The 25,935-nt window shown below is 37.6% G+C and overlaps 1 protein-coding gene across 6 annotated transcripts; it reads left to right on the forward strand.

The window, feature by feature from the left end:
- Positions 1 to 25,666, forward strand: LOC131787241 (A disintegrin and metalloproteinase with thrombospondin motifs 6). Of its 6 annotated transcripts, none has more exons than XR_010718030.1 (29): positions 1 to 61; positions 5,747 to 5,856; positions 6,233 to 6,268; positions 7,425 to 7,501; positions 7,589 to 7,653; positions 8,261 to 8,330; positions 8,960 to 9,276; positions 9,524 to 9,662; positions 9,944 to 10,131; positions 10,252 to 10,335; positions 10,438 to 10,562; positions 11,123 to 11,136; positions 11,809 to 11,917; positions 12,498 to 12,629; positions 12,962 to 13,112; positions 13,731 to 13,826; positions 14,936 to 15,081; positions 15,628 to 15,694; positions 16,017 to 16,107; positions 16,327 to 16,451; positions 17,114 to 17,237; positions 17,506 to 17,595; positions 18,736 to 18,890; positions 19,334 to 19,475; positions 20,143 to 20,275; positions 20,733 to 20,943; positions 21,398 to 21,554; positions 23,847 to 23,949; positions 24,694 to 25,666. XR_010718030.1 is itself a non-coding variant. In XM_059104332.2 (29 exons), exons 4-28 carry the CDS (start codon positions 7,450 to 7,452, stop codon positions 24,285 to 24,287), a joined length of 3,288 nt encoding a protein of 1,095 aa, XP_058960315.2. In that variant the 5' UTR covers positions 1 to 61; positions 5,747 to 5,856; positions 6,233 to 6,268; positions 7,425 to 7,449; the 3' UTR covers positions 24,694 to 25,666. The 6 variants fall into 6 exon arrangements, 5 of the variants coding, with proteins under 5 accessions (XP_058960315.2, XP_066025182.1, XP_066025183.1 ...); XM_059104332.2 differs by lacking the exon at positions 23,847 to 23,949 and adding an exon at positions 23,983 to 24,287; XM_066169085.1 differs by lacking the exons at positions 23,847 to 23,949; positions 24,694 to 25,666 and adding an exon at positions 22,288 to 23,083.
- Positions 25,667 to 25,935: the final 269 nt, after the last annotated feature.

The following is a 25,935-nucleotide window of genomic DNA, read 5'->3' on the forward strand; positions in this document are numbered from 1 at the left end:
GGAATCAACCACGGTTTAAATTTCTTCGCAGGCTGAGAAGTACTTCTCGTTATAAAGCACGGTGGGTTTGATAATTATGGTCGACTTTGATTTACAAATTTAATTTAGCGTTCAAAGGAGTCATGGTTTCAAGATTTTTTGGCAAGTAGGGCAGACACTCTTTAAAGCGGTAAGCTAAACTTCTTGCTGCAAGGTCAATGCTAAAAAATTACTCTACAGATCAAGTCGTTTCACACATTCCCTTAGGGCTTCAGCTCTTGCCACAGGAACGAGCACTCAGAATTATATGCTACCTCACCTTTCCCAGGGGATGATCGCTAACAGGCGCCTCAAATTTTAAAGGCATCTATAGTCATTTCGGCGTGTTACGTTACATGAAATAATACCTTGACTCAAGTGAATTCTGGTCTTGTCTAATTGCGAATAAAAAGTGATTCACAGTTTTGGTGGCAGTACTATGCACTAATATGTCTACACTCTCTGAAGCAGAGTGGCACTTCTACTGGTCTCCTAAAACGGACTTTTACCTAAAATGTATATGAGAGTATGTACAGCAAACTTCCGTTCGACAAACCGCATTTACATCTCATTCTTTCATCTTTAATCTTTGATAGACGAAAACGAACTTCGGTCAGAATACAAACATGCAATTTCTACTCCACAGAAAACGTATAGTTAACTTAGTAATATAACAGCTCAGAAACTTTCGCAAAACCTCTAAAGAAAATCCTTACGCTCTGCAAAGCCTGAATGCTTTTTTGCACAGACAATGAGAGAAGCAATTTTCTAACACAAACTTTTCTGACAGAGTCTTAAAATAAGGTAGGAACGTTAACTAAAGAAGTGGCGTTAAATTTTTCTCCGTCTATATTCGTTGTGACTTGTTCGAATTAAAATGCCGAAGTAATATCTTTTTTCAAATTTTGTTGAAGCAATACTTTCGGTCTAAACTTAAGTAAAACAAAAAGTTCTTAACGAGTTAATTAGCGCATGACATCAGTCAAGTGAATTGCTTTCACAAAGAAATTTTTCTGTCTCCTTAGAGACCTGAGAACGTATTTATATATGGAAACTGTCGGCAGTTAATGAGAGTCCCAGAAATGGAAACAGTTTGACACTTACTTATGAAAGTGGTATAGACAACGTAAATATTTGCCGTCAAGTTATGACCTAGATTGATTTCAAAAGAGTAATAATTTTGCAAAAATATCTGAATAGGACACGGAACACGCTTCTCACCGAAAAAAATTTTGAAAATGCACGGAACATACGGCAAAAGCCACAGTTCTTTAAAATACACTGCGGGAACAAGTCCTACCTTATTCCTAAGGAGCTGCTGTCGTATAGATTTCTATGTATGCGCAGCTGCAAGCTGCCAATTCCCGTCTTTTTTTTAGCTGCGAGTTCTGAAAACTGTTTTCTCGTTCCATCTCGACTGAGGAAGACCTTTTATAGCTCATAACAAAAAGTAAATATGATAAACAATACTCTGTACTAGTTTCGAAAAACAATGAGTTTGTAGCTTTTTCAAGCGACGAAATTAGATTTGGATTTCATGATACATCATTCCCAGACGCGATACAAATTATATATGGCCGGGAAAACAAAACAGTGAATTGTCTTCTTTACAACGGTTAATGTTATTAAGTATTAATATGTCCCAAAAGTATCGTTCATTTGAAGAATTCGTTTTAAAATTTTGCAGTTTTCAGAATTTCTGGTCGTAAAATCTAATAAACAACAGTTCAAGCATGGTAAATCCTTCCACAAGGGTCTCTTAAATGCAAGAAATTTGTACGTTTTTCTCTTTGTTTAACGAACGATAAATATTATTTTTAAGATGGGATATGACTTGAAAGTATTGTTTAATAACGTTTTTAATTTAAAAGTCGTACAATTTAAGAATTTTCAAAATTTCCAAAACAAACCTACGCAATTTTCTGACGGTGAATTCTAGTAAAACAACGACTCAAACAGGCTGAATCAAGTAGCGGTCTCCTACATGCAAGAAATGCTTAAAGTTTACAATTCTTTGAATAATGCTTTGGTCTCTAAATATTTCTTGGTCGTTTTTGCCTTGTCGTTTATGGGTAATTACCTAGAAAACCCGACAAAGTTGTTATAAATTCTCTTTGCATGCACAACTTCGAGTATAACTTTCGTGCAAAACTCTTATGCTATACGCAACTTGCTAATCACAAAGGTCGGTAAATTCTATTGAAATGTTTATTCATCTCCCTAAGGTTGGATGTTCACTGTTTTTGTTTTCCAAATTCGAAAGAAAGTGCACGAAAAGCTATGAACTTTCAAAATAGGCTCCCACGAGCCAAATTCTGATGTGAGTAACATGGAGCAAAATCAGCTTCATTACCATCATCTCAACTTCAAGGAGTTTCCATACCATCATGAGAAATGATAAAATATAAAATCCATGTCTGCCCTGTTAAAATAGAGCTGCTTAATATTGCCGGTAAACTGGATTGATGCTAGAACCAAAAACACTTTGCCACATTCTTATGTTTAAACGCGTGGGAACTACCTCATGAACAACATAGACTGATCTGAGTTTGGTAATGATGAACTCGACCCATGAAAGTAGCTTAATGGTATCCGTAAGATAACCTTAGCCCTACATCGCCATTTGTACTCTTTCTGGTAGATCCGTTCGTCGACCTATTTTTGAGTAGTGTTCACGGTTTTTTTCAGGAAATGAGAATTGCTCACTTTGCATTCCGTGAATTGCGAAATGTCCGTAGGTTTCAATGCGAAACGTGCTCTGGACACCTCTTAGTTTTTGTTTAAGGCGCCATTTTTATCACTGAATAGTGGTTAGACACCCCATTAGCAGAAGAGCTGAATGTAAGGAAATTTGAAAAAGGCCCCACGAGACGCCTCCTCAGAATTCACATTGTAACGTATGGATATTTATAACATTAACGCTGAGAGCATAAATCTAGACTGTATTTGACAGGTTGCACCACAGCTCTGGTACGTACTTGACTCATCCATTTACCATAGTGTATTTTAAAATTCGAGAGCAAGTTTAAAATGCTATTCATGAATCTAAAGGCATAAGAGTTGTAAACCTTCACTGGTCACCTTTAAAGATGAGCTCATTCAGCTTTGATAAACCTGCTCGTTCATTTTAGGAAGTTTATTATACAGTATGGAATCAAATGTAGCACAGCAGGCGTTGTGTGCGTCACCAGATATTACTCAGCTGCCAGGATTGTCATTTCAATATCAGGTTTTTAACAACAAAATCTGCGTTCAAGAACGGATTTTTTTATTTAGAATTTATATTTAGTGATAGCTTGAGAAGAAGGAAATAGTCTATCATACAATATTTCCTGTGTCCTTAGCTTATGACAGATATTTAATATGGCACACAAAAAAAAAAGGTGCTAAATTTTAAGCTCCGTCTTCGCATGAAAAATATTATTAACATTTTTTTTTCCGGAGAGTTAAACAAAGAAGAAAAACCGAGAAATCGTTATGAGAAATCCAACCCAGACCTTAGGATTTTGCGCTCCTTTGCTTTATCTCTGAGAAGCAGAAAACGTAGTGGTGAACAAGGCCATTGCAAAGTTCATGTGTGATCAGCGTCCTGGAAACTAACGACAACGAACACCAATGTCGATAACGTCGAGTGAGTCAGTGAGTGGAGTCAGAAAAGGATGATAAATTATGAGCTTAGTCGTTGTCACTCAAAATGTCACATCACTTTTAATCTGTCTTCGCAAAAAACTTTGTTGTTGAAGCGACGCGATATGTTTTATCTCAGTTTTACTTTCGTAATTACTGAAGTCTTTGACAAGTTCATCACGGATTCCGTGTTGCTTTTAATCTTAGACTTAGTGTAACAGCTTACTTGTCTTTGTTGTGTTTTAAAATTTTTACATATCTTGGAAGTTTTTTGTCACTTATTAACATGGAGATAGTGTCGTTAACTTAAAGGTTACCATTTGTTGACACGAACTTGTCATTCAATTGAATCATTAATTGTATTCAAATATTTCTTTTGTCTCATCTTAAACGAGATTCGAATTTACTCTGAGAAGTTTTGTATCTACATGAAACATTGCGGACAAGCAGTAAAAAATGCAACCATCACGAGAAAGCAATAAGCAGAGGTAGTCTTCATTTTTCGCAAATGGTCGAAAAATTCATTAAGAAGAATAGAGCCACCACACAATATGAATAGACCCATGTTCAGCGTACCAAACAGTCTAAAAAGTAAACATCCTCGTATTTCAACAACTTTTTTTTAAAAAAAAATCGATTGAAAGTCAAAACGTTCCTCGCATCTAAAAAGTAAAAAAAAAAAATAGAATTGAAAAAAATTCTAACGGGGAAAACATTATTAGAGGCTCCAACCAGACCGTGGAAAAGTTGAACTGATTGAGTTATGAAGAAATGTGAAATTTAATTTCATGCAGCATTTGGATGCGTCATGGTAAGTGGATAGTGACCGGATAAAAATTGTCACTCTTGGTTGATACCACATGAATTCTTTCAATAAGGCTTCATTTGTAAAAAAATAAAAAAGTCCTTGAGGACAAACATCAGAGTTTCCCTCTCGATCATGAAGTTGTGTAGAACAATAATGACACGATATTGGACGAGCTTTCCGTGATTTTCAAAGCCAATTACAATTCAATTGTGAGGCTCAAAGCCATCAAACAGACAACTGGATTACTTTAAATGGCAGTAATAGAATTGCTCGCCTCCAAAAATTAAAATTTGAAGATGATGGTTTACGGGAAACGAGGATAAGTTTAGTTTCGCCAAAGCAACGATCGGTGACACTATAACAGTCACTTTGTAAGTATTATTATTACTGAGAACAAACAGGACAACAGATTGAGACAATTAATCTCCAGGGATTTTATCACTACTGAGTATCCCACGTTTAAAATTAGAAAATAAATTGAATAACATTCGCAGATGTTGTGAAACAATGAAAATTAGAAGATTTTGTTTGGTAGTTTCTCAGAAAATGATAATTAAGATATTCAGATTGTAACAATTATGTCTTTTATTCTGTCATACATTATTCTGCTATTTATAGGTCGAGCCAGTTTGAATTAAACGTAATGAAAGGTATTGGCGGAAGAGCGAGTAGTACTTAATGTGGGCATCTTCTCTGTGGCTCTTTCTTTCATCGTCAATAAATTATCAAAATTAAAATTGAAATGACGTGGGTTAAGTTTTATGCTTCGCAGACTTTAATATTGGTTTAATCACTAATAAGAATGGAAAAAAAGCTATGCGGAAAAGTGTCTACTTCCTATCCTGTTTTGATGACAAACAAATTTATATATTCCATGAAGCAGATTCTCATTCTATTTATAATTAAGCCCATGGCAATTTACAACGAATCCACCCTGTTTAATCTAGATTTCTCTAACTGATCACTCATCAGTAAAACAGCAACATGTATCTTTATTTTTTTTAAACAAGAGGTTTTTTTTCTTCGTAGATTTGCTAAATCTGACTCCTATTTAAAATGACTCATTGTTCAGCCTGTCACTTACACTTTCATTTTTCCAACAGTTTGTCTCTTTCCCTTTAAATTCACACGAAACAATTGAAGTTAGTTTCGGTTGTTTATCTTTCAAGTCTTTGTAAAGTTTTTTCATTTGACGCTGCGGTGTTGGAGGTGGTCTATAAGCAGTTAATTAACAGATCTTTATCAAATACCCGTGTATTTAATGGCACCTACAAGATACATTTTTCATTATAGGTTTCGTGTTCAATACAGCTCTTATTTACATACACGACAAGAACCGCAAGAACTGCGACTCGGAGCAGAGGCTGAACAGAATTCGACAAACAAAATTTTCAACGTTTTTCGTAAGTATAAAAATCTACAGCGGAAACAATTTACGACTTCAGTTTCCTTAGATATAAATGTGTGTGTCGGACTTTTTCAATTTTATCCGTTTCTTCCCTTTCACATTCCAAACTCTAAATAATTTTTCAGATGGTAACAATGTAAGACTTATTGAGAAAATAGCAGTTTTCAAGTTCTGTTAAAGCTAACCTGCTCAAACTGAATGTTCTTCGATCTCTTTTACGAATCGTGATGTTTCGAAAGGCTTTTGTATGCATTTTGTTATCAAATGTTGGTTTGAAATGCTAATAGAGATTTACGGAAACGTTTTCTCTTTAAGGATTACATTTTGAATAACAACATAATCTAAAAATTATTTATTGACTTTATCTAAAGCCAACGCCAGAAGTTAACAAGAAGACAAGATTACAGGTAGGTTGAAGAGAATTTCTAAGACAAAAGCGTTGCCAACCAGCCAATTCTGCAAAGACAAAATAACGTTGATGCTTATTTGTTACACTAATTATTACTTTAAGTTTTACTCGCTAGCATATTGATAGAATAGCACAGCTGTTCGATTTCGTTATGTTCAGACGAAAGTATATTTTCGTGAAGTAATATTTTTTCGATATTTTTAATTATTCAATTCTACAATTGTTGTTGTGGATCTAATGACCTTAAACTTTCACGTTCTTGTTTAAAGTTCGATATATATGAATCATAATCAGCTAGCATAAGTGGTAGTTGAGATTTGTGATAACTTCGTCTAGAAACGAAAACGTCGAGACTGGCCGCATGATTTGTTTTGTCTAATTCAAAAGTGCTTGTGAACATAATATTGACTTAAACTCTTACATTAAGGACATGTAACTCAGTGAATCACTTACGTTCCGTGAAGAGGCCAAGCTAGGCTTGGGGCTCCTTTTTTACTCTCGAAGATACCATTAAGACCCATTTGAAAAGACCTGTGGCTTGGCCAGGAATTCAAGAAACTGAATTATGAATCAAAATATAAAAAAACGGCATCTGTCACATTTACATTGAAATTGCAGCATTCGTTCTATCTTTCACTTATTTATGTTTGCATTCGTTAACGGCCGCTTCGTGTTCCTTACTTTTATTCCTTTAATTTGTTGATTCGCTGAAATTTGCTTCGTCTCATTAATTCTCACTCTCTTGCTCATTCTATCGTTGCTCGTTCGTTGATGTTTTCGTTTGTTTGGTTATCTGTTGATTTGCGTCTTTAGCTGATTTTTAAGGCGTAGTGCAAGATGTGAGAGAAATAACTCAGCAATAAAATGAGTGCGTTTGCTGGTTGTGTTGCTCATACTTTGCTACACGTATTTTATTAGTTTTGTTGTATTTATGTGTATTCATTGTGTGTCTTATTCATGTTTCACTTTCTTTCCTTTGACTTTTTCATTAATATCGTTTTCAGTTGTGTTTGTTTACCCAATATACCGCTGTATTAATACTCTCCACCACCTTGATAACAATTAAGCATATATGATCACATAAATATATTTATACATATCAACCATGTCGTGGTGTTGGTTAATTAATCTCTCGTCCTTTCTCTCTTTATTAGTTTTCAGAGCTACTCTAGGACTTCGATGTATTTCTCTATTTTGCTGTCCTTCGTAATTTGTTTAACTGTCTCCAAAGGTAAGAAGATTTCATGTGGTATTACTGCCACTCTACTGAAATTTTTTCATCTAATACCTCATTAACGACATGACATGTGATTGATAGGAGACTTGACGACCTCAGAATCAGTAGAACATGGAAACCTTGATGTGACTGCCAAACACATGTCGGTTTGTACGCATTAGTTTATTATCTCTACATAAGTTGATAGAGTAACAAAGTTCATATTAGAAACGGTTGCAAATTAATGCCCCATAATTTTGACCGTCGCTCACTCACCTGGCACAAACTTCTTTCTCTCACCAGCCTTCTGCAGCTGTAAGAATCAAAGATGGCTGCTACAACTTTCACCAATAATATCACAAGCACTCACTAACAAAAGTGACGCCTGCTCAGCAGGATAAATTATGGTTGACCCGTTTGATTCAGAGCAACTTTGGTTACAAAACACATGATAGCTTTGGCTAAATTTGACTAGATTTCTCTTAAATGAGAATCGCCAGTCTTCCTCTTTGGTTATTTTTCGATTAATTTTATAAGCTCTTTCGTGCATCCTAAACTAAGCCCTGATAAACGAGGAACGTGCCAAGTTAAGCGGCACTAAAAACTCTACGTGTTATAAACTTTTCTTTTTTCTAAAATTCAGTTCACGTAAACTATATTGAAATGATATTGATATATTTAAGTTATTCTCAGTATCTCTAGTAATTTTTTGGTGTCAAAAATCATAAGCAAATGAAATATACCCTTGCTAAGTACACTCACATGTCCTTACAGGATGAAATCCATCTCCGGATGAAAAGAAGCGAATTGGAACAATATTTTGGAGTAAGCTCGCACGAGGAAGGTAAAGTCTAAAGATACTGAACACTTTTTCCTCCAATGCAAAGTTTATATAGTGAATATTCTAAGGAGGCTAAGAAGAATGATTGTTTATGTAAAGTACCTCAGGTGACTATAAGAAAACTGGAAACATATCCATTTTGAAATTTTGTTTAAGTATCATATCTATCTCGCGCAGGGTATCCATTGCAGGTGTAAAGTTTAATTCTCGGCCAAGTAGAGCGCGCACATCTCCATAACCACCTTAATGAACAAAGAATGGTCTACATATGGCGCGAAATTATCTGCAGACATTAGCTGTTCCTTGAGGCTAACTATTTTCCGAGAGCGAGGCTCGAAGAAAATTGTTAGCTTCGACGTACATATTTTGTCCAAGAAGGATATCCGAACAAATTTTCAAGTCAAACAATCTGCTAGAATTTTTCCTAAGAAAACTGTAATTGGTGAGTGTTACTGGTGTCTCGACTGCACTGCCGGATTATGCCTTCCGCTTGAGTTGTCGAAAAGTCAATAGCGGTCCTTTAACTTCAGCTCTGCTCTCACTTGGACGATGACTCCACACAATCGGCTGTTCCTCCCACGTTGAAACCATTAACTTTAGCTAACATTTTGAAACCCCACTTTACAATACAGTACCACTGTACGATGTCACTTCTCCGTTCCAAGTTGATGAGGAAAACAGATTTCTCTCAGAAAGTCTCCATACTCACGCCAGGCAGAAGAGAAACGCCGAGGATCCTCGTGCGTGGTATTTCAATGTCAAAGCCTTCGGAAGGTCACTGCATCTCAACCTCACAATGAACCAAGATCTCATGTCACCATGGCTAACTGTTGAGCGACACGAAAATGGAACAGTGACAGCTGAGGAACCACCCAAGAATTCCTTCTTAGATGGTCACGTGATTGGAGAATTTGGCTCTTCGGTTGCAATTAGTAATAGAGGAGGACTGGTGAGTGCTAAAAAGCAACCTCAACACTCCAAATTGCATTGACAGGAATGCTTTGGAGTTATGTAGCTTTTTAAAAACATTTAAGTTAGTTAAAAGGTGGCTTTGTGTGTAAAATAAGTACAGTTAGTGTCAATAAGCTTTGTTTTTTCAGTTTTCTTTGTGTTTTTGATGATGTTGTTCTAAGGATAACCTCCCGGCTAGATCTCACAATTCAATTGACATACATATTTTCCTTCTGTTTCTTCAGACAGGTCTAATACAACTTTTGGACCAGTCTCTTTTCCTTCAACCACTTCCGAGTCATCTTTTATCAGACAGTAATTCCAAAAGTCACTTAGTCATCAAGCGCTCGATTGACGATGAGGCTATGGAAAACGAGTTTCAAGGTGATGAAAAAAATAACGAACTGTGCACTCTGTGCACTCCTTCTTGAGCGCTGAGAAAGAGAGCGCTATGCGGGGAGAAGGTCTTAAATGCATAAAATATGTGAGTCATTATAGCTTATCTAAAGATATAAACAACAAACGTAGTTGGGTCAGCGAAAAAATTTGTCTTTTATAATGAATGTTATTGAAGGGGTAACCAGTTGATTGAACAGCAGAAATCTAATTTATCTGTTAATGCACTTGATTTTGAGGCAAAACTCATTCGTGATTATAAATTACAGAAAAATTATCAGGAAGTGGTATTGAGTGGAAAGAGCCCAGTTTTGACGAGGATTCTCTGAAATTTGCGAAAGTCAAACCTAATGATGCCGGACAATTCTTTCTCGAGATGACAATGGTAGCTGATAAAAGTATGATTGCATTTCATGGCGACGACACCGCAGATTATCTGCTTAAGCTGGCACATATGGTAAACTCGAACTTGGTTCTGTGTTTATTTGTGATCAGCTACTTTACTTCTGCGAGAAAGAGGGCCATCTCCGAGTCATTTTGTAAATTTCAATGATTGGTTTTTAAATTTGTATTCTAGGTAAATGCCTTTTATCATCATGAAAGTATTGGTCAGAAAAAAATTACCATCACCATCGTGCAGATTAAACTTGTACAGGATGGGGTAGGTCATTTGAGTATTACTTTATATTTACCGCGTGACTTTGCCTGAAATACAATACCAAACTATAACTGTCATTAAACATAACTCTGTTTGTTTGTTTAGCTTAAGTATTCAGGGGGTAGCAATGATGCTAAGATGGCGGCTCTCAAGAAATGGGCGGCAGACGCTAAAATTCCAAAACTGGATTCTCAAAGAGACCATCCTGACGTCATATCTCTGATAAGTCGGTAATACTTGCAGTGCTTAAATTGAAATATAAATGATATTATGATGTGTAGGTTTCATTGACATTGACAATAAAAAAGACAATGACATTAAAATCGACGCCGACATCGACATTGAAATTGACATTGACATTTACATTGACAATGACAGTGACAGTGACAGTGACAGTGACCAAGACAAAGACAAAGACAAAGACAAAGACAAAGACAAAGACAAAGACAAAGACAAAGACAAAGACAAAGACAAAGACAAAGACAAAGACAAAGACAAAGACAAAGACAAAGGCAAAGACATAGACATCGACATCGATATTGATTTTGAGATTGTAATTGATTTCAAGATTGAAAAATGACATTGACTTAGCGACATAAGCCGATATATAACACTAGGAACACAAGGGTATAACCTCACGGTATAAAGTGGCTCTGTCATCATCTTGAAGATGTGTGTATGTGTACATGAAGACATAACAGCAGCATTACAATACAGAAATACTGCGGGACCGAGTAGAAAAAATTTAATCCTTTTTTGAATGATTTTTTTTCATTTTTTTTCCTCTCAGGGGAAGTTCAGGAGGTATGTTTTTTTTAAATTCATTTCTCCCTATCCACCATCTAAATCGATTTTCATCTGAGCATTTGTTTAGTTTTAATTTCCCTATTATTTAATGCCGTGATAAATTGATGAGTCCATGTAAAACTCTCTTAAAATGATAAACTAGTGACCAACACCGTACGAACTGAAATAGATTTTAAAAAATTCTGTTTAATCTCCTTCGCGTTTCCTCGGACAATAGAGCTAAATCTGTGACCCCTAAACTCATCACGTATTCACATATGTAACGTCCGAAAAATTTCAAGCGTGTATAACGTATCACCTAAGTCACACTATGCGTAAGAGTCGAAAATAGACATGTTATCCACAATTTGTGAAGTAAACAAGCTTATTTATCCTACTTATAAAAAATCCCTGAGGAAGTCTGTTACTGTCAGAGGAAGACGTATTTATAATTTTAAAAAAATATGTTGAAAAAAGTGTCTTTAATTACGTGTTACGGTATAATTAAACCGTTTAAGAAAGCTACAATCCTACGTGGCCAAATAGAATGTTCCAGGAAGTTCCATGGTACGCATGTCAGCATGATTACACATTTTAGAAATTCCTAGAAACTTTTTTTTTTACAGTTAGTATCCATATCATAGGCAATAAATTGATAAGTCTATTTTGATTTTGTTTAATTTATTGCAGGCTTGGCGAGTTTTAATTCAATATGCAAAGGCAGTTTCAGTTATACCGTTAATAACGGTGCAATGGGCTTTAACACGCGCCTCATTCTAGCACACGAAATTGGGCACACGTAAGTTCAATTTTTTACCTTACAAGAAGCTTCCATCAGCTGCAAAAACCATTTTAAGGTTTTTTAATATATGAAGGTCCTTCAGTTGTATTTCGCCGCACTTCTCTGTTACGTAAATACAGATTAAGCGTTCATCTTTTCAGAGAAAAGAAAACGGATAATTGGCAGAAAAACCTTTGAAATGACGACATAAACAACATGAAATTCAACTCGCATGTGATGTAGGAGGTATATATCTCCAAAGTCAGGGAAACTTTAGCGGGCTGGAGTCATATCTGGAAGCATACATCCTGGAGATAGTAGCGAGGGTCTTTGATAAAAAAAGGAAACCATTCAGTTTTATTTCCTAATGTCTTTTCGTCTGACTTTCAGAGCTAATTGAACAAGTCATTCTTGATTCTTAATGAAACGAAATCGTTTTTCGAAATAATAAGTCCTTTATTGAGCGAGCTTGTTCAGGTTAAGGTTGCTTGGTATTAACCTCGTTTTTTTTTTATGCGATAAAAACGCATCTTGACCTCACGCTTGGTCAATAACGCGCATACAATACCCTAACCCTTCCCATACGCTTGCGTTTAAGGCTTGGTTTAAATCATGACTCCGCTGATGGCTGCCCCGACGCAACATATATTATGTCTACCGCGGTACCTGGAGGGAAGTATGCGGGCACATGGTCCCCTTGCAGTAGGAAATATGTTCAAGAGTTACTAGGGTAGTTCATACAATTTTTATTCCACAAATGCAGATTAAAGATGGTTTTCCTACTCACCTAATAAGACTCTTAGCTAACTAAATAACTCCCTGAGAAATTGAGTAAATCCGTTAGGAAAAACCAGGTACAAGGACTCGTATTTCTCCTCGCATCAGTTGTTTAAATGTATTTCCACGAGACAGATGAACGATATAGTTCTTTGTTCGGATCACTCACGAAGGACGAGATCTGCCCGTGAAATAACATACACGAAAAATGCCTTGAAATACAGTTTAAAAGATGGCGATCACGAGGTTGATATTCGATCTTTGAACCATTTTGTCTTCAATAAGAACTGCCCCGAAGTGCCTAATGGATGGAAGATCCCGCAACATAAATTACCTGAAGTACTTCCGTGGGAAGCTCCCAGGAAGAGTGATATCTGGAGATGAGCAGTGTAAAGAGCAATATGGCGAAGGTGTTTTTCAGTGTAAACAAGCACTGGTAAGAAACAAATAGAATTTTGGGTGGTACATCGTTAAGGCTTAAAGTGACTGTGATTAAAAAGATCATAACCTTGTTATGAATTACAAGCATGTTAGTTCGTTAAGGGAAATGGTGGAGTATAACCCTTTACACCCTAACATTAGTATGCTTATTCTCCATAATACTCTTTACTTCTTTCCTGAGGTGCTGACAAGAAGAATTTGTTCAACAATCAAGAGCTTATTTAGTTTTTTATCATTTTCTTTATTCTCGTGACCCTTATCTGTGATTCAGAGGATCCATTGTAATGGGAAATTCCATGCTAGTCACTCTTAGGAGTCAAAGGGATAAGAGAATGGCGGGAGGAAGTGGTACGAGAGAAGGGTGAGGCAAATGTACGATGAAAAAAATTCCTAGTATGAGAAAAGGAAGAGAAATGCAAGAACGCAAAGGATTTTTAATCATTTCCAGAACGGAAGCCAAAAGTGAGCGTGGAAGGGGGGAAGGGTAAGGCGAGCAGTAATTATCAAACCTCCCACCCACTCACCCCCCCCCCCCTTCCAAAACCACTACGTTTGAATGGGGCCGTAGTGTTTGATAAATTTTGGTTAATTTGCTGGTTTATTTCTTTTTCAGTCTAACTGTGGCTCCCTGTATTGCACACGCAACGGCTTCTCCTGCTTCAGTAAAGTCGCTCCACCATTGGATGGGACACCATGTGCATCTAGACATGTAAGACAAATTCTGACTGGTTCCTAGCTTGTTCAATTCTTAGTGATTGAACGGTCGATCCTGTGTCGTAAATTTAGTATTTACCGAATAAACCCCTACAGGCGGCTGGAATGTCGGCTGATAATTTCCTACTGCTGGTTATTTTCCGTTGACTTTGTTTCTTTTCGACGGACATAATCGGAGGACAAAGATCGACGCAGATTATTATTGCGTGATAATTGACCAGTGATTTTGCACCACGTCGCGTAAAGTAGCGAATAGAATGGTGTAAAAATTAATGGGTGGGTTATAAACATGAATGGCCTATGGGCATTAAACTCGTGCCCCACCAAAACATTTAGCAACATGCAAAGAAAGGAAAGATTGTAGAAATAGAGCTGATTCTCTCAGCTTCATTTTCTCCCTGTTCTTATGAACATCAATTAAAAGTTAACCCTCTAAAAGGCATGTTGCCAGAACAGGTTTCAGCAATAGCTTTCTAACTGCGATCACACTTTGTAATCATGAGCTGGAACTAACTAAAAGAAGAAAAACAGAGATCTTTCGCTGCAAAATGTGTCAAATACCTGTGACTATGATGGGTTTACGAGATCAAGTGGTCCTAACTAATCAAAACTGACAGACGCCCCTCAAACTTTTACACCTTGTCATCAATTTGCATAACTCCATACTGTTCTCTATATATTTACAATAGTTGTACTGACATGGATAACTTGTTTAACATTCAATCGTCTCCTTTAGCAAGCGATCATCTCGTCTATTCTTGTGAGCTCAATGTTTTTTATTTAGCACTGATACTGTAAGGAGAAATTAGCTACTAGTCACTCTTAGCGGTCAAATGGTTCAGTCCCACGAACCATAATCACAACAAACTGACCGATCATTTATCACAGGTCAGACTCTTACCACTCGACTAACAAACAACTCCTCAGTTGACTTTAATAAAGACTTCCGCTTAATTTTTCAAAGTGTCAGTCACTGTCACCGACGAGGGTGATTGGCAAATGATCAGCGTGCGCGATTGCCGATTATTTTTGGATAAAAACCAATTAAAGTGAAGTATCTATTCAGGTAAGTTTGATCAACAAACTTTTAATTTTCGTTCCTAGTGGTGTATAGCTGGTGAATGTGTTTTCGACGGTTCAGAAGTTGTAGATGGTGGTTGGAGTGAATGGAGTAACTATGATCCGTCTACTTGTTCCCGCACATGTGGAGGAGGAGTCTACTTCAAAACACGAACCTGTACAAATCCACGGTAAGTCTCAAGTTTCTTGATTTCTCGTTCGAGTCAAGAAGAGACCATATTACATACTAATCAGACCTCTTTAGGAGGAAAGTCTTGAAAGCAGCGAAAAATTGTTCCTTTGCTAGCAAACATCGAGTTTGACGAAACTCCGCGGGTGTTAAAAATTGAAATATATATAATTAAAAAACTCACCCCCCCCCCCCCCTCCACCGAGGTAAAAGGTAGATTGAAAAGGAAAATAGGACACGTCAAGCAAGCTTAGTAGTATACGTAGATGTGGCATTTCAATCTAGAGTGGAGTATATGGTTTTCAGCTGCTAGCTGTTTTTTAATATAATTCCAAAAATTCGGTCGTGTTTTCAGCTCTTCTTATCATTAGTCGGCCGTTGTCTAGCAAAAAGCTTAAAATTGTTTTGTATGATGTCTTTTTCCACGAGAAGTACTTGAAAAATAACCAATTCTTGACATTCTTGTGCCATTTGCGTCACATGTAACACCTGACCACGCCTCCTCTTAGAAAAAATTATTGACTTGTCTATATCTCTCGTTAAAAAGCCCCCAAAATGGAGGAAAAGACTGCATAGGAGAGAATCGAGGATATCCAAAGGTCTGCAAAAGAAAGGTAACGAAACCTTTTGTGAATTGAAAGTCATTTGACGATGTAGTTGATCATATTGGTTGATGGGAACTTACCTCCGGATTCTGTACCGTCTTTTCAGTATAGTCATTCTCTTAGCTATATGGTAGCCAATGATTTACTTACACTCGTTCATGTCCCTGCACTGTTGACGAGGAAAGGCAGGAAGTACGGGAGGGGGGGAGGGTTATTTGACTGAGACCTACTCATTTCATGTTGTGTGGCCCGGAATAACTGGCCATACCCTTGATACCTTTAATTCAAGATCACCGTAAAGAGTTAACTGATTGTTACGATTTTTCTACAGGTGCCATGTTCTTCAGGTGCAATGGACTTCCGACTTGCTCAGTGCCACGCTATAAATAAACAATATACGATATTCTACAGGGGAGGAGCCGGTAAGTACATGGAAATCAGAGTGGTACAGTGTAATATTAATATTGAAATGTGAAAACTCTTGCACACGGAGACAATAATACCACAAGCCTCAGGAACAAGTGATATGACACCCATCAAATTCAGTTCAGTTTTTCTTAAGGAAAAGGGCTGTTTGGGGAAGGTTTTGGAATTGACGAACCTCAGAGGAGTATCTTTAATACATTCTCTTCTTCTTTTAGAGGCATGCAAATTATTTTGCCGCCACGGATGGTCATATTCACCACGAGGCCTTGTAAAAGATGGAACAAGATGCGAAAATGGTGCATCAAAAAGCCGGGATATGTGCATTGAAGGAAAATGCAATGTAGGATCATTTCTAAAATACCAGCTAGATACCGCTTGCTGTCCTCTTCCCTCCTTCGAGTCTTAAAAATTTGTATCTTTCCCAATTTGAACGCATAGAAGCATTCAGGTTTATCAGGACCTTTCGTAAGATTTGCTCAACCCATCATTCCCAAAGAGAGAAAGTTAGACCGTCTAAAAAGAAACCTTTAATGGAATACAGGACTGAGTCATTTACCTGTCCAATCAGATGCTTTGTATGATTCTCCTCACCTTGCCCTAGATAAACCTTGCTAAGAAAGCTCTACTATCCTAGGCTTCTTCATGAAAATAAGTAGTTACTTAAAACACTATTTTAATCCCTTTCGAAACGCAAGGGGTTACAGCCACACACACTTATTTCAGGTTTTATCGTTGTCTCTCAAAGATAAGTCGTCGGTGGGAGTAAAACGTTTAGTCACAAATAGCTTCGTTCTGACGCGGAACAGCTTCCTCTTGTATCTGATCATAGGGATGAGCCATGGTGACAGATAGTACTTGGAGCTTTTGAGCAGACCTGGGACACGCACAAACATTTGATTGGCTATTAAACTCCAACTAGTACACTGATAAGAAATGGAATATGCTTCGTAAGAAAAGCTACAATATGCCTTAAATACTCAGCATAATAGTTTTCTCTTACAGCCCGTTGGTTGTGACGACGTGGTTGGATCTCAAAGTGCGGTTGATCGTTGTGGAGTTTGTAATGGAGATAGCACCTCATGTAGAGCAGTAAAAAAACAATTCACTACTTATTGGGAAAAAAAGGGTAAAACGTTCGTTCCAAAAGTTTTTGAGTAATTTTTAATTATCCCATCATCATGACTAACAAAAATAGTTTGAATCTCTATGACTTGGAAAAATCTTGATTTTCTCGAAGGTATTTTCGCTAAGTAAAGAGCTGTATTAAGGCACGCCATAGCCATCTGTTTCTTTAGGGAAAAACCAGCTAAATAAGAGCATTGAACGTCTTTCATCGTCTAGTTATTTATGACTACTTAAAGAACTCACCTTTCTTTTAATTTTCATAAATACAGGACCTGAAAATGCGGCATTAGCTTGTTGGATCCCAAAAAGGTCTAAAGAGATTTGGGTTTTCGAGATGGCTGTTGACAAAAACAACATAGGTGAGATAGTTACCCACCAAGTTGGGCAAGGTGGTCTCCTGGCCCGGTTTAACCGGTTTTAACTGCTTTTTCCACAAAAACATAGAGTTTTTAGCCTACTATTTTCTTCCTTTTTCTTTTTTTTGGTAATTTTTGTATAATCTTTGGGCCTTTTCTTTCAAATGACGAATCTTTTAGGGGAAGGAAAGGAAATTTCTTTATTGTTCTCACATTCCTGGAGCACGATTATTATCATAATATTAACTGTTTCAGTTTTTTGCCACCATCAATATCTTCCTTAGTCACCAGTTTAACGATGGACCGCCAGGAAAATGCAGCTTTTACCTGACATTAAAAGAGGGTCAAGGATAATAATGCATACATACAGATATACATTCTTTATTGACTTTCCCCGAAGGGGCTTTTCAAAAACAATAACTAATACTACAATTAAAAATAAATAACTATTATTAACTACAATTAATTATTATTAAAAGGTATAACTATTTTTCACTCCCAATTGATGACAACAATATAACGCTAATTTAAAGGAGTATCACTAAGAATCTATAAAATCTTCAAGAAGTTCATGTTTAGGGCTATACTTAAAAATAGGCATTGAATTAATAGTTTTAAGAGAACTATGCAACGAGTTCCATGTAATAACTATTCTGTAATAAAAGGTTCTCTGTCCGTTAGCTGCCTTGAAAAGTGGAATGTTCAGCTTTTGCGAATTCCTGGTAGTACGCCTGCTTACTTTTATTCGCGTTATTAACTGAGATAGCAGATACTCTGGCACACGGCCTGTCAGGCACTTAAAGGCCATGATAGCTGTTCTTAAATATAGTTCGGTTGATACGTGCCGGTCACAATACGAGCGGCGAAAATTCTGAATGGCTTGTAATTTATTTATGTAAGGTTTAGATGTATTGATCCATAGGTTTGAACAATAAAAAGGCTTACTAAAAATTAGAGCGTTAATGATAGGCAAGAGCGTACGTTATTTATTTATTTATATATGTAATGCTTTCTAAGAGTTGATCAAATCTCTTTGCTCCCTTTTCTCGTGAAATATTTCCAAAATATTTATGTTATTGTAATTCTTTACTATTCTCCTCCACTTCAATTATATTTTTAACATCATTTTCTATCATTTTCTAGGTGTACAGAACATGAAAAAAAAGTATTTGTTAGAGCCCGTACCAAAACAAACGCAAACAATCAATGCAGCTGGAAGCACTATTACCTATGGAAAACGCAGTGGAAAGGAATATATTCACATTCCTGGCCCAATAAACACACCTCTGCGTTTTATGGTAAAAAAAATTATACTTAAGTTTATCATATGGCAAAGTAGTTCTGAGGTAATTCCAAACGTCCTGATTGTTTTTTTCCTGGTCGAGATTTTGCCATACGGACCGTCTCCACGGGAACGATCATAAGCCTCGTATTTTTATCCGCAGAAGTCGGCAAATTCAAAATAAAGAAGTTTGGTTCGAGTACCGCATTATAAACTTCTGACTATTCTCGCTTGCTCGAGCCGTACTGGGGAATATTGGCCCTCGGTCCTTTTTGTGAGGATCTCGCTATGCTCAGTCCATGCTGCCATGACCTTAGGCCAATAATCCCCAGTGCGACTCTCAAACTCGGTCAGTACGAAGTTTTTCTAGAAGTTTCGCTTTTATCATCATGAGCTGAATGACCTTTAAAAACGTAAATACATATATACATACATATATATATATCTTTTTTTTTTAAGTTTATACTCAACGGTCAAAAAAACAAAGGAGTTGAATGCAGATACTTGAGTCCCTATAAATCAGAGGTTACTGGAGCCGATGTCGAATGGGTTGTCGACGAGAAATATGGCTGGTCAGCCTGCTCCGAGACCTGCGCCGGAGGTAAATTATTATTGAAATAAATTAACGTAACGTAACGTTCTAAATTATTAGTACGGTGGCCTGTAAGTGCCATTCTTGATGAAAGAAAAGAGTGGATTTTGGTATTAAGGTTAAAAGGAAAGATTAAGGTTATAACCACGAATCCAAAGTTATGATTACGGATCCAAAGTTACTGCTAAGGATCTCATTCATAACTACGAATCCATAGTTAATACTACTGATTCAGATGAATAACCATGGATGTAGTTATAACCACGGATCTAAAACTATAACAGCATGTAATACAAAATTTTGATAGATAGTTCGGATCAATATCAGTATCTGGGCTACTGCCCACCTACCCCTCCCCTAACTCAGCAACAGTCAATTGATAACATGTTAGGGCTAATGCTGGGTTAGGGGAGGGGTAGGTGGGTAGTTGCCCAGATACTGATATTGATCCAATTGTTCTAACTTTGGACCCCTAGATATAACATAGGATCCGCAGTTTTGACATCACTAGATGCGTAGTTATAACTTTTGAACCAATATCCACTTTTTTGCTTTTATATAGCATGGCACTTATTGAGCACCATTCTTTTATGTGAAGGACCTGTGTGAAAACATGAAATTACTTCACATTAAAGAGTGGTTTCTAGCCAATCGTGACGATCGCTTTCTTTTACAGGAAAGAAAACGCGGAGAGTGAAGTGCATGAGGAAGGATGACAAATCAGCTGTTGCGGACAGTGTCTGTGAGAAGGGAGGACTTGAGAAACCCGAAGATGAGATGCCGTGTAACACACAAGAGTGTCCAGTAGAGTGAGTAGGATATGAAATAGTAAGCTTCAACCTTCTGTACTGGAAAGATAAGCATCAGTTTTCATGTGGCACTAGCGAAAACAAGTCGAGACATGAACTATGATCAAAGTTTAATTTGAAGTTGAATAAAAATGTTTCACGTATTAGTCCAAAATATACTTACACGATACTTCCTACATTGCTGGCAGTATTCAGAGGGCGTGTCACATACATACCAGATAGCAGCGTGGCTCACTGGGTACCCTGTAACCCAGTGGTTGTGTATCGGGTTAATTTCTTCTTGGTAGGATTTGATTTTTTTCCCCACGCTCGTTACACGACAATTTCTTATGTCTTACCTCCGAGCTTTACGGTTGTTTCCTGCCGGATCAAGGCAGATCAAGTTTGACGTAAGGCCGCGCCCCCTTTAAGAATCTATTCTTTGTTAAAAACCTATTTCATCCACTAATTTAAACAGATGGCACGTGACTGGATGGAGCTCCTGTTCCAAAACCTGTGGACATGGTGTAGCGAAACGTAGCCTGTCTTGCAGAAAGAAGTACAAGAACCCTGGAGGATACAAGAAACTGGATTGGAGTAGCTGCAAGGCACCTAAGCCAACACCACTAATTAAACCTTGTTTTAAGGAGGCATGCGGACCGGAATGGATTCCATCTAAGTGGGGAAAGGTAAAGAGGGAAACCTGCTTCTCATAGCAAGCTGCCGGATAGATCTCCCGGCGCGATCTTACTGCGTCACTCGTCACCCAAACCTAAAGATCTTTTCAACTCACGGTTGTTATTTTCATAACCAAGAATGGTCACCCAAGATTATTAGTGTATGAGGCGACCTAGAGAAAGGATATTCAGTCACTTCTTTCATGGTCATTTCGTTCCAAGTTATGGTCTCATCGTTCCGAAACGAAACATCGTCACAAAAAGCTTACGGCGAACAAATTACCTAATACCAACGCATACAGCATCGGGCAAGCACAGCAATATTCATTATTAATTATTCATTACATTAAGTCCTTCAGCCCCTCCCCTCCCCTCCCTCCACAGGGGTAAATGATGAGCGGTCCCGTAAGAATTCCACCTGAGGATTGCCAAAAAAATTTTTCTTTATTACCTCGTTTACTTTTAGTGTTCAAAGACCTGCATAGGTGGCATTATGAAACGCAATTTAAGCTGCGGGAGGCCGCTCGGTGATGGAAACTACCACCCATTGTCAGAAGGCTTCTGCCGATACTCCGTCAAACCGCCAGTAAAAGAGAAGTGCAACGAGGATATTTCCTGCTCTGGTAAGGGCGCATGAGAACCGACTGCATGTTTGTCCGAAATTCAGCCATAATTGGTAAGAAAAAGTTTCTACCTATCTTATTTTCATATCACCGGACGTCACTGGTCAAATTTAATTTCGATGATCAAAATTAAATTTACATTTTTGGTTGTGTTCGCCCTTTATCAGCAATTCTCACAAGACCACTATAAAAGTTAACTCCGCCATGTAACCTCGCAGCCTATGGATGTAGGGTTTTTTTTTCTTTTGTCCTTAGCATACTAATGAAAGCCAATAAATTCTCATCCTAAGTTGTGGAAGTAACATTTAAGCTACCCTTTTGACAAATCAAATGTAGAACATATTCAGTCGCTATGTACTGTGTCTATGTGAGTGATTTAACTGATATACAAACTCCTTTGCTGAATGTAGAAATTGAAATATTGCACGAGGATTCGCCGAATGTGTGACTTTTTGTTCATCCACACATTCGGGAATTGTGTTCAAGTTCCTTTATCTTTGTTTATTTACATGAAAAAATTAAACAGCTCTCAACAATTATTATTCATAACAAATATGATATCACCTGTTTTCGTTTTGGCAAAAATAGAAAAAAAAATGTCATGATTAAGTTACCATTTACGTTCACAAAATACATTATTTAAGAGAGGGGGGAGGAAATGAACACCAGCAGTTACATCCCAAGAAGTATATTAAAGACACTGAAGAAATGTGATGATATTTTTAATTGACAGCGATACCATTAACGTTTAAAGAGTTGAAAATCTACGCGACGATGTCAAAGAGGCAATTGTTTAAAGCTGGAGATGAACAACAAGATGCAATATTTACTACAATTATCTGACAAGTAAATAAGTTAAACAATAACTACATTCAATTTTTACAGTCTAAATATCAGTGTTTTATCCTTCGCTTTCATATAGCATATATATAAATCCTGAGTCGTATCATGTCAATAAACCACGTTAAAAAAAAAATCTCTAGTCTAAATGAGATCGTTTGTGATTAGCTTAAATGCCACCTAAAACCGTGAATTAAATGAATCAACTAAAAAGAACCTAATCAATATCGGAACATCTAATCGCCTTTTTGACCCATACGACGTCCTCTAGATCATATCCGTTTAGCGGAAATACTGCGAAATTCATACATAACGAAATGCGTCATAGTGTCGTAAAAAAAAACATCATATAAAAACCCTATGGCAAAGTTGCTATGGTCACCGTTTTTAAAATAATAAAGGCCACATGTGCATAATTTCCATGGCCGGCAGGAACAAGAAGTCACTAAGACGAACACGTTGATTGCCAGCTAAAAATACTTTTGAGAGATGCCTGGAGAGAGCGGAAGCGACACCACGCCACCTTTCTCCCTGCGTGCCCCTCCCACTCCTGCCACTGCTGCTTCAAAAGAAATGAAAGAGACCAAGCATAAGACATGATCGCTTGAGAAAATTAATATTATAAAGTTTTAATGTTATTAAATTAAGAGAACATAACGATATTTTCTGAACGACTTGAAGTATCGTGATATAGCACCCCTTAAGATATTAAAGATTTTGAACAGAACTTTTTAGTCATTCCCGTACTTATCGTCAGCTCTCTTGAAATTTAAATTGAGTTACGACCATTCATCGTGGATATGGTTTGACCGGCGGATAAGTTATATCCTACCTTGATTGCGTTGCCTTTGGCTACCAGTTTAATCAATTTTCACTTTGACTGGAAAATAACAAATAGAAAAATCGTTTTTAACAATGAACCCACAAACTACCAATGGGGGGTTGGACTTCTTCTTCTTTTTTGGTCGTCTTCGTCATGATTGTTTGATTTTCTCTGTTTTTCTCTCCTTTCTTGTTTTGTTTGCTTTTTGTTTTTTGTTTTTTTTTGTAAGCCTAAGAAGTAGAGTGCCCCACCGACTGATGCGTTGGACCTCTGATCGGGCTTCGGTCAGAGGAGCGGGATTATATCGGTTTGGCTGATGGTTAAAGCACTCTTTTCCCACAGTTTGTTCCTTAACCTACAGTTCGTCAGTTAACTCAGATAATGACCATCATGTCTGCCAAAGTTACCGAGTCGTCACTCACTGCTACCGATAATATTCTCACTCCAGCGATCAGACCGGTCAGACCACAGGGAGTTCAATATTATAATGCTTCTCTTCTTTCCATGCTGAGAAACTGATTTAAGCTCCAGCTGCAGTAAGCCGCTAAACTCCTACCATTTAGTCATTATTGCTATCATCGCTCCCTTCTCCTTCTGGTGAACCAACTCCCTTTCTCGCTCTCTCCTAGATGCTCCATCATTCGCCACTGTTGATGCTATGTGACCCTAAAGTAACCGATGACAGCGTACGCTCTTAACAAAAAGACACTAGCAATATGGCGACTAATATCCGTAAGTTACTTATGCAATTCTTCTTCCTTACAGTTCTTCCAGTTCAAAAATACAGATCACTGGGTTGTTACAGAGAAAATACACATAAGCGCCTCCTGCCACTTCTGGAACACAATTTCCGTTCCGGTGGCATCAAATGGAACGCAATAGAAACTGTAGTGGAAAAGTGCTACCGTGAGGTCGTTGAACGCACAAATTACAAGGTGTTTGGAGTGAAATTCTATGGGGAATGTTGGGTCGGTAAGATGCCGAGCTCCCATTTCAAGACCGTCCTTACACAGTGCTATGAACATGCAGTTGGGAAGGCTCATACTTACTACATTTATGAAATTTTGTAGGTGAGTGATATGAACCGTATCTTCATCCTTTCCTTGGCATTACGCCGCTCATCATTTGACGCCGGATAAGGAGGCTCAAATGGTCCGGAGGAGGGGGAGGGGGAGGGGAATGGGGAGGGGCAGGGACTATTTTTGTGTCACGATAGCCGATCCCTCATAATATTCTGTAACATTCTCATGGACCGCCCCCCCCCCCCCGTAATCAAGTCAATTATCCATGGTATCCCCCCCTTAAATCCAGTCAGCAACGACTGATCCTCCCCACTCTGTTCCTCCTAAAAACCATGTGATTCCCTCTAGAATCCTCCGACCGATCGCCACCCCCCCCCCCCCCCCCCTTCAAACAATAAATAATGACCGGACCTTTCGTTTTAAACACCAGTATTTTTTTGTTTTTTTCTTTCAGATAACAGAAGTAATCGGTCACAAACATCATTAAAGAAAGGTCTTCCTTTTATAATGTCAGCTTACAGTGGAATCCTGATACAGCAAACAACATCCTGATGTAAAGAATCCTCTTTATATTGATGAGTCTGATAAGAAAAACCTATCCTAAAATAATAAATAATCCCTTCCTTATATAACGAACATCCAGACATAAAAAACCCACTCCTCTACCACTAACAGCTATTCGCCAAAGTAGAGATGGCTAGTGGTAGATATTTAGCAAGCCGCGAAGCGATGAGTTAAATATCCTCCGCTAGTTGTTTTAGTATACACTAAACTTAGTATAAACTTAAGAGTTATCTGAGAAATTGGCTCAAAGCATAGTTATGTCCAAGAAAATAAACTGCATTCTATTATTATCACTATAGAGAGCTCTGACAAAATAAAAACTGTAAAAATGACAACAAACGGTTCCAGGAGGTCTGAACATTCTGAACAATCACGCAAGCGTGCAAGCAGCTAAAATACATTTTAGCTCTCAAAAATCCACATTTTAGCCAAATGACAAATGATAAGGTTGCTTTTATTTAGAACATTAGATCGAGTTTAGCATCGATTTGGACGTCACGGAAAACAAACTTACGTTCATCTGACGAGAGGTTATTTAAAAAAAACCCAATATATTGGCAGATCCTAAGGCCACCCAATAAAATGACTCTCATAATATAACAAACATCCCAGCATAACTAAACGCAATGTACCGACCATCCCTGTGTTACAAACCCGCTGCGCAGCAAAACCGCACCGTTAAAAGACCATAAATTATATGACGAAAATCCTATATTGACAATGAACCCTCTCGTGACAAAACTCGGTATTGCAGCCCTTTATATAACAGATACTTCTATAGTAAGAAAGGGACAACGTGTTGAGACAAATGTAACATGATGTCCAAAAGATAACCTCGGTGTGGCTTTATAGGATTTTTTATTTCCCCCACTTTGTTATCAAAGGTTTCTACTGTACTTCCTGATCATGGAAAACTTGTTATTTGATGTAAAATAAACATGTCGAAAATTTGTCGCTCTCTGTCATTATATAACAGACTTCCTGTAAAAGATGTGTTTATTAATAGTGATAAAACCGGCGACACACTGGCGACTTCATACGCCGATCGCGGTGATTGGTAAAAATCGCCAGGTGTGCCCGGTGAGGCGATTGCTATTTTTGTCAATCGCGGATATCAAATTTGCCGCGATCA

This window comes from Pocillopora verrucosa, chromosome 6 (assembly GCF_036669915.1).
Source record: "Pocillopora verrucosa isolate sample1 chromosome 6, ASM3666991v2, whole genome shotgun sequence".
Taxonomy (NCBI): Eukaryota; Metazoa; Cnidaria; class Anthozoa; order Scleractinia; family Pocilloporidae; genus Pocillopora; species Pocillopora verrucosa.

Coding starts and splice junctions, on each gene's coding strand:
- LOC131787241 (XM_059104332.2), top strand. CDS start 7,450: ATGTATTTCTCTATTTTGCTGTCCTTCGTAATTTGTTTAACTGTCTCC. Junction 10,132..10,251: donor TGCTTAAGCTGGCACATATG/GTAAACTCGAAC, acceptor TTTGTATTCTAG/GTAAATGCCTTTTATCATCA. Junction 11,918..12,497: donor GCACACGAAATTGGGCACAC/GTAAGTTCAATT, acceptor CTTGCGTTTAAG/GCTTGGTTTAAATCATGACT.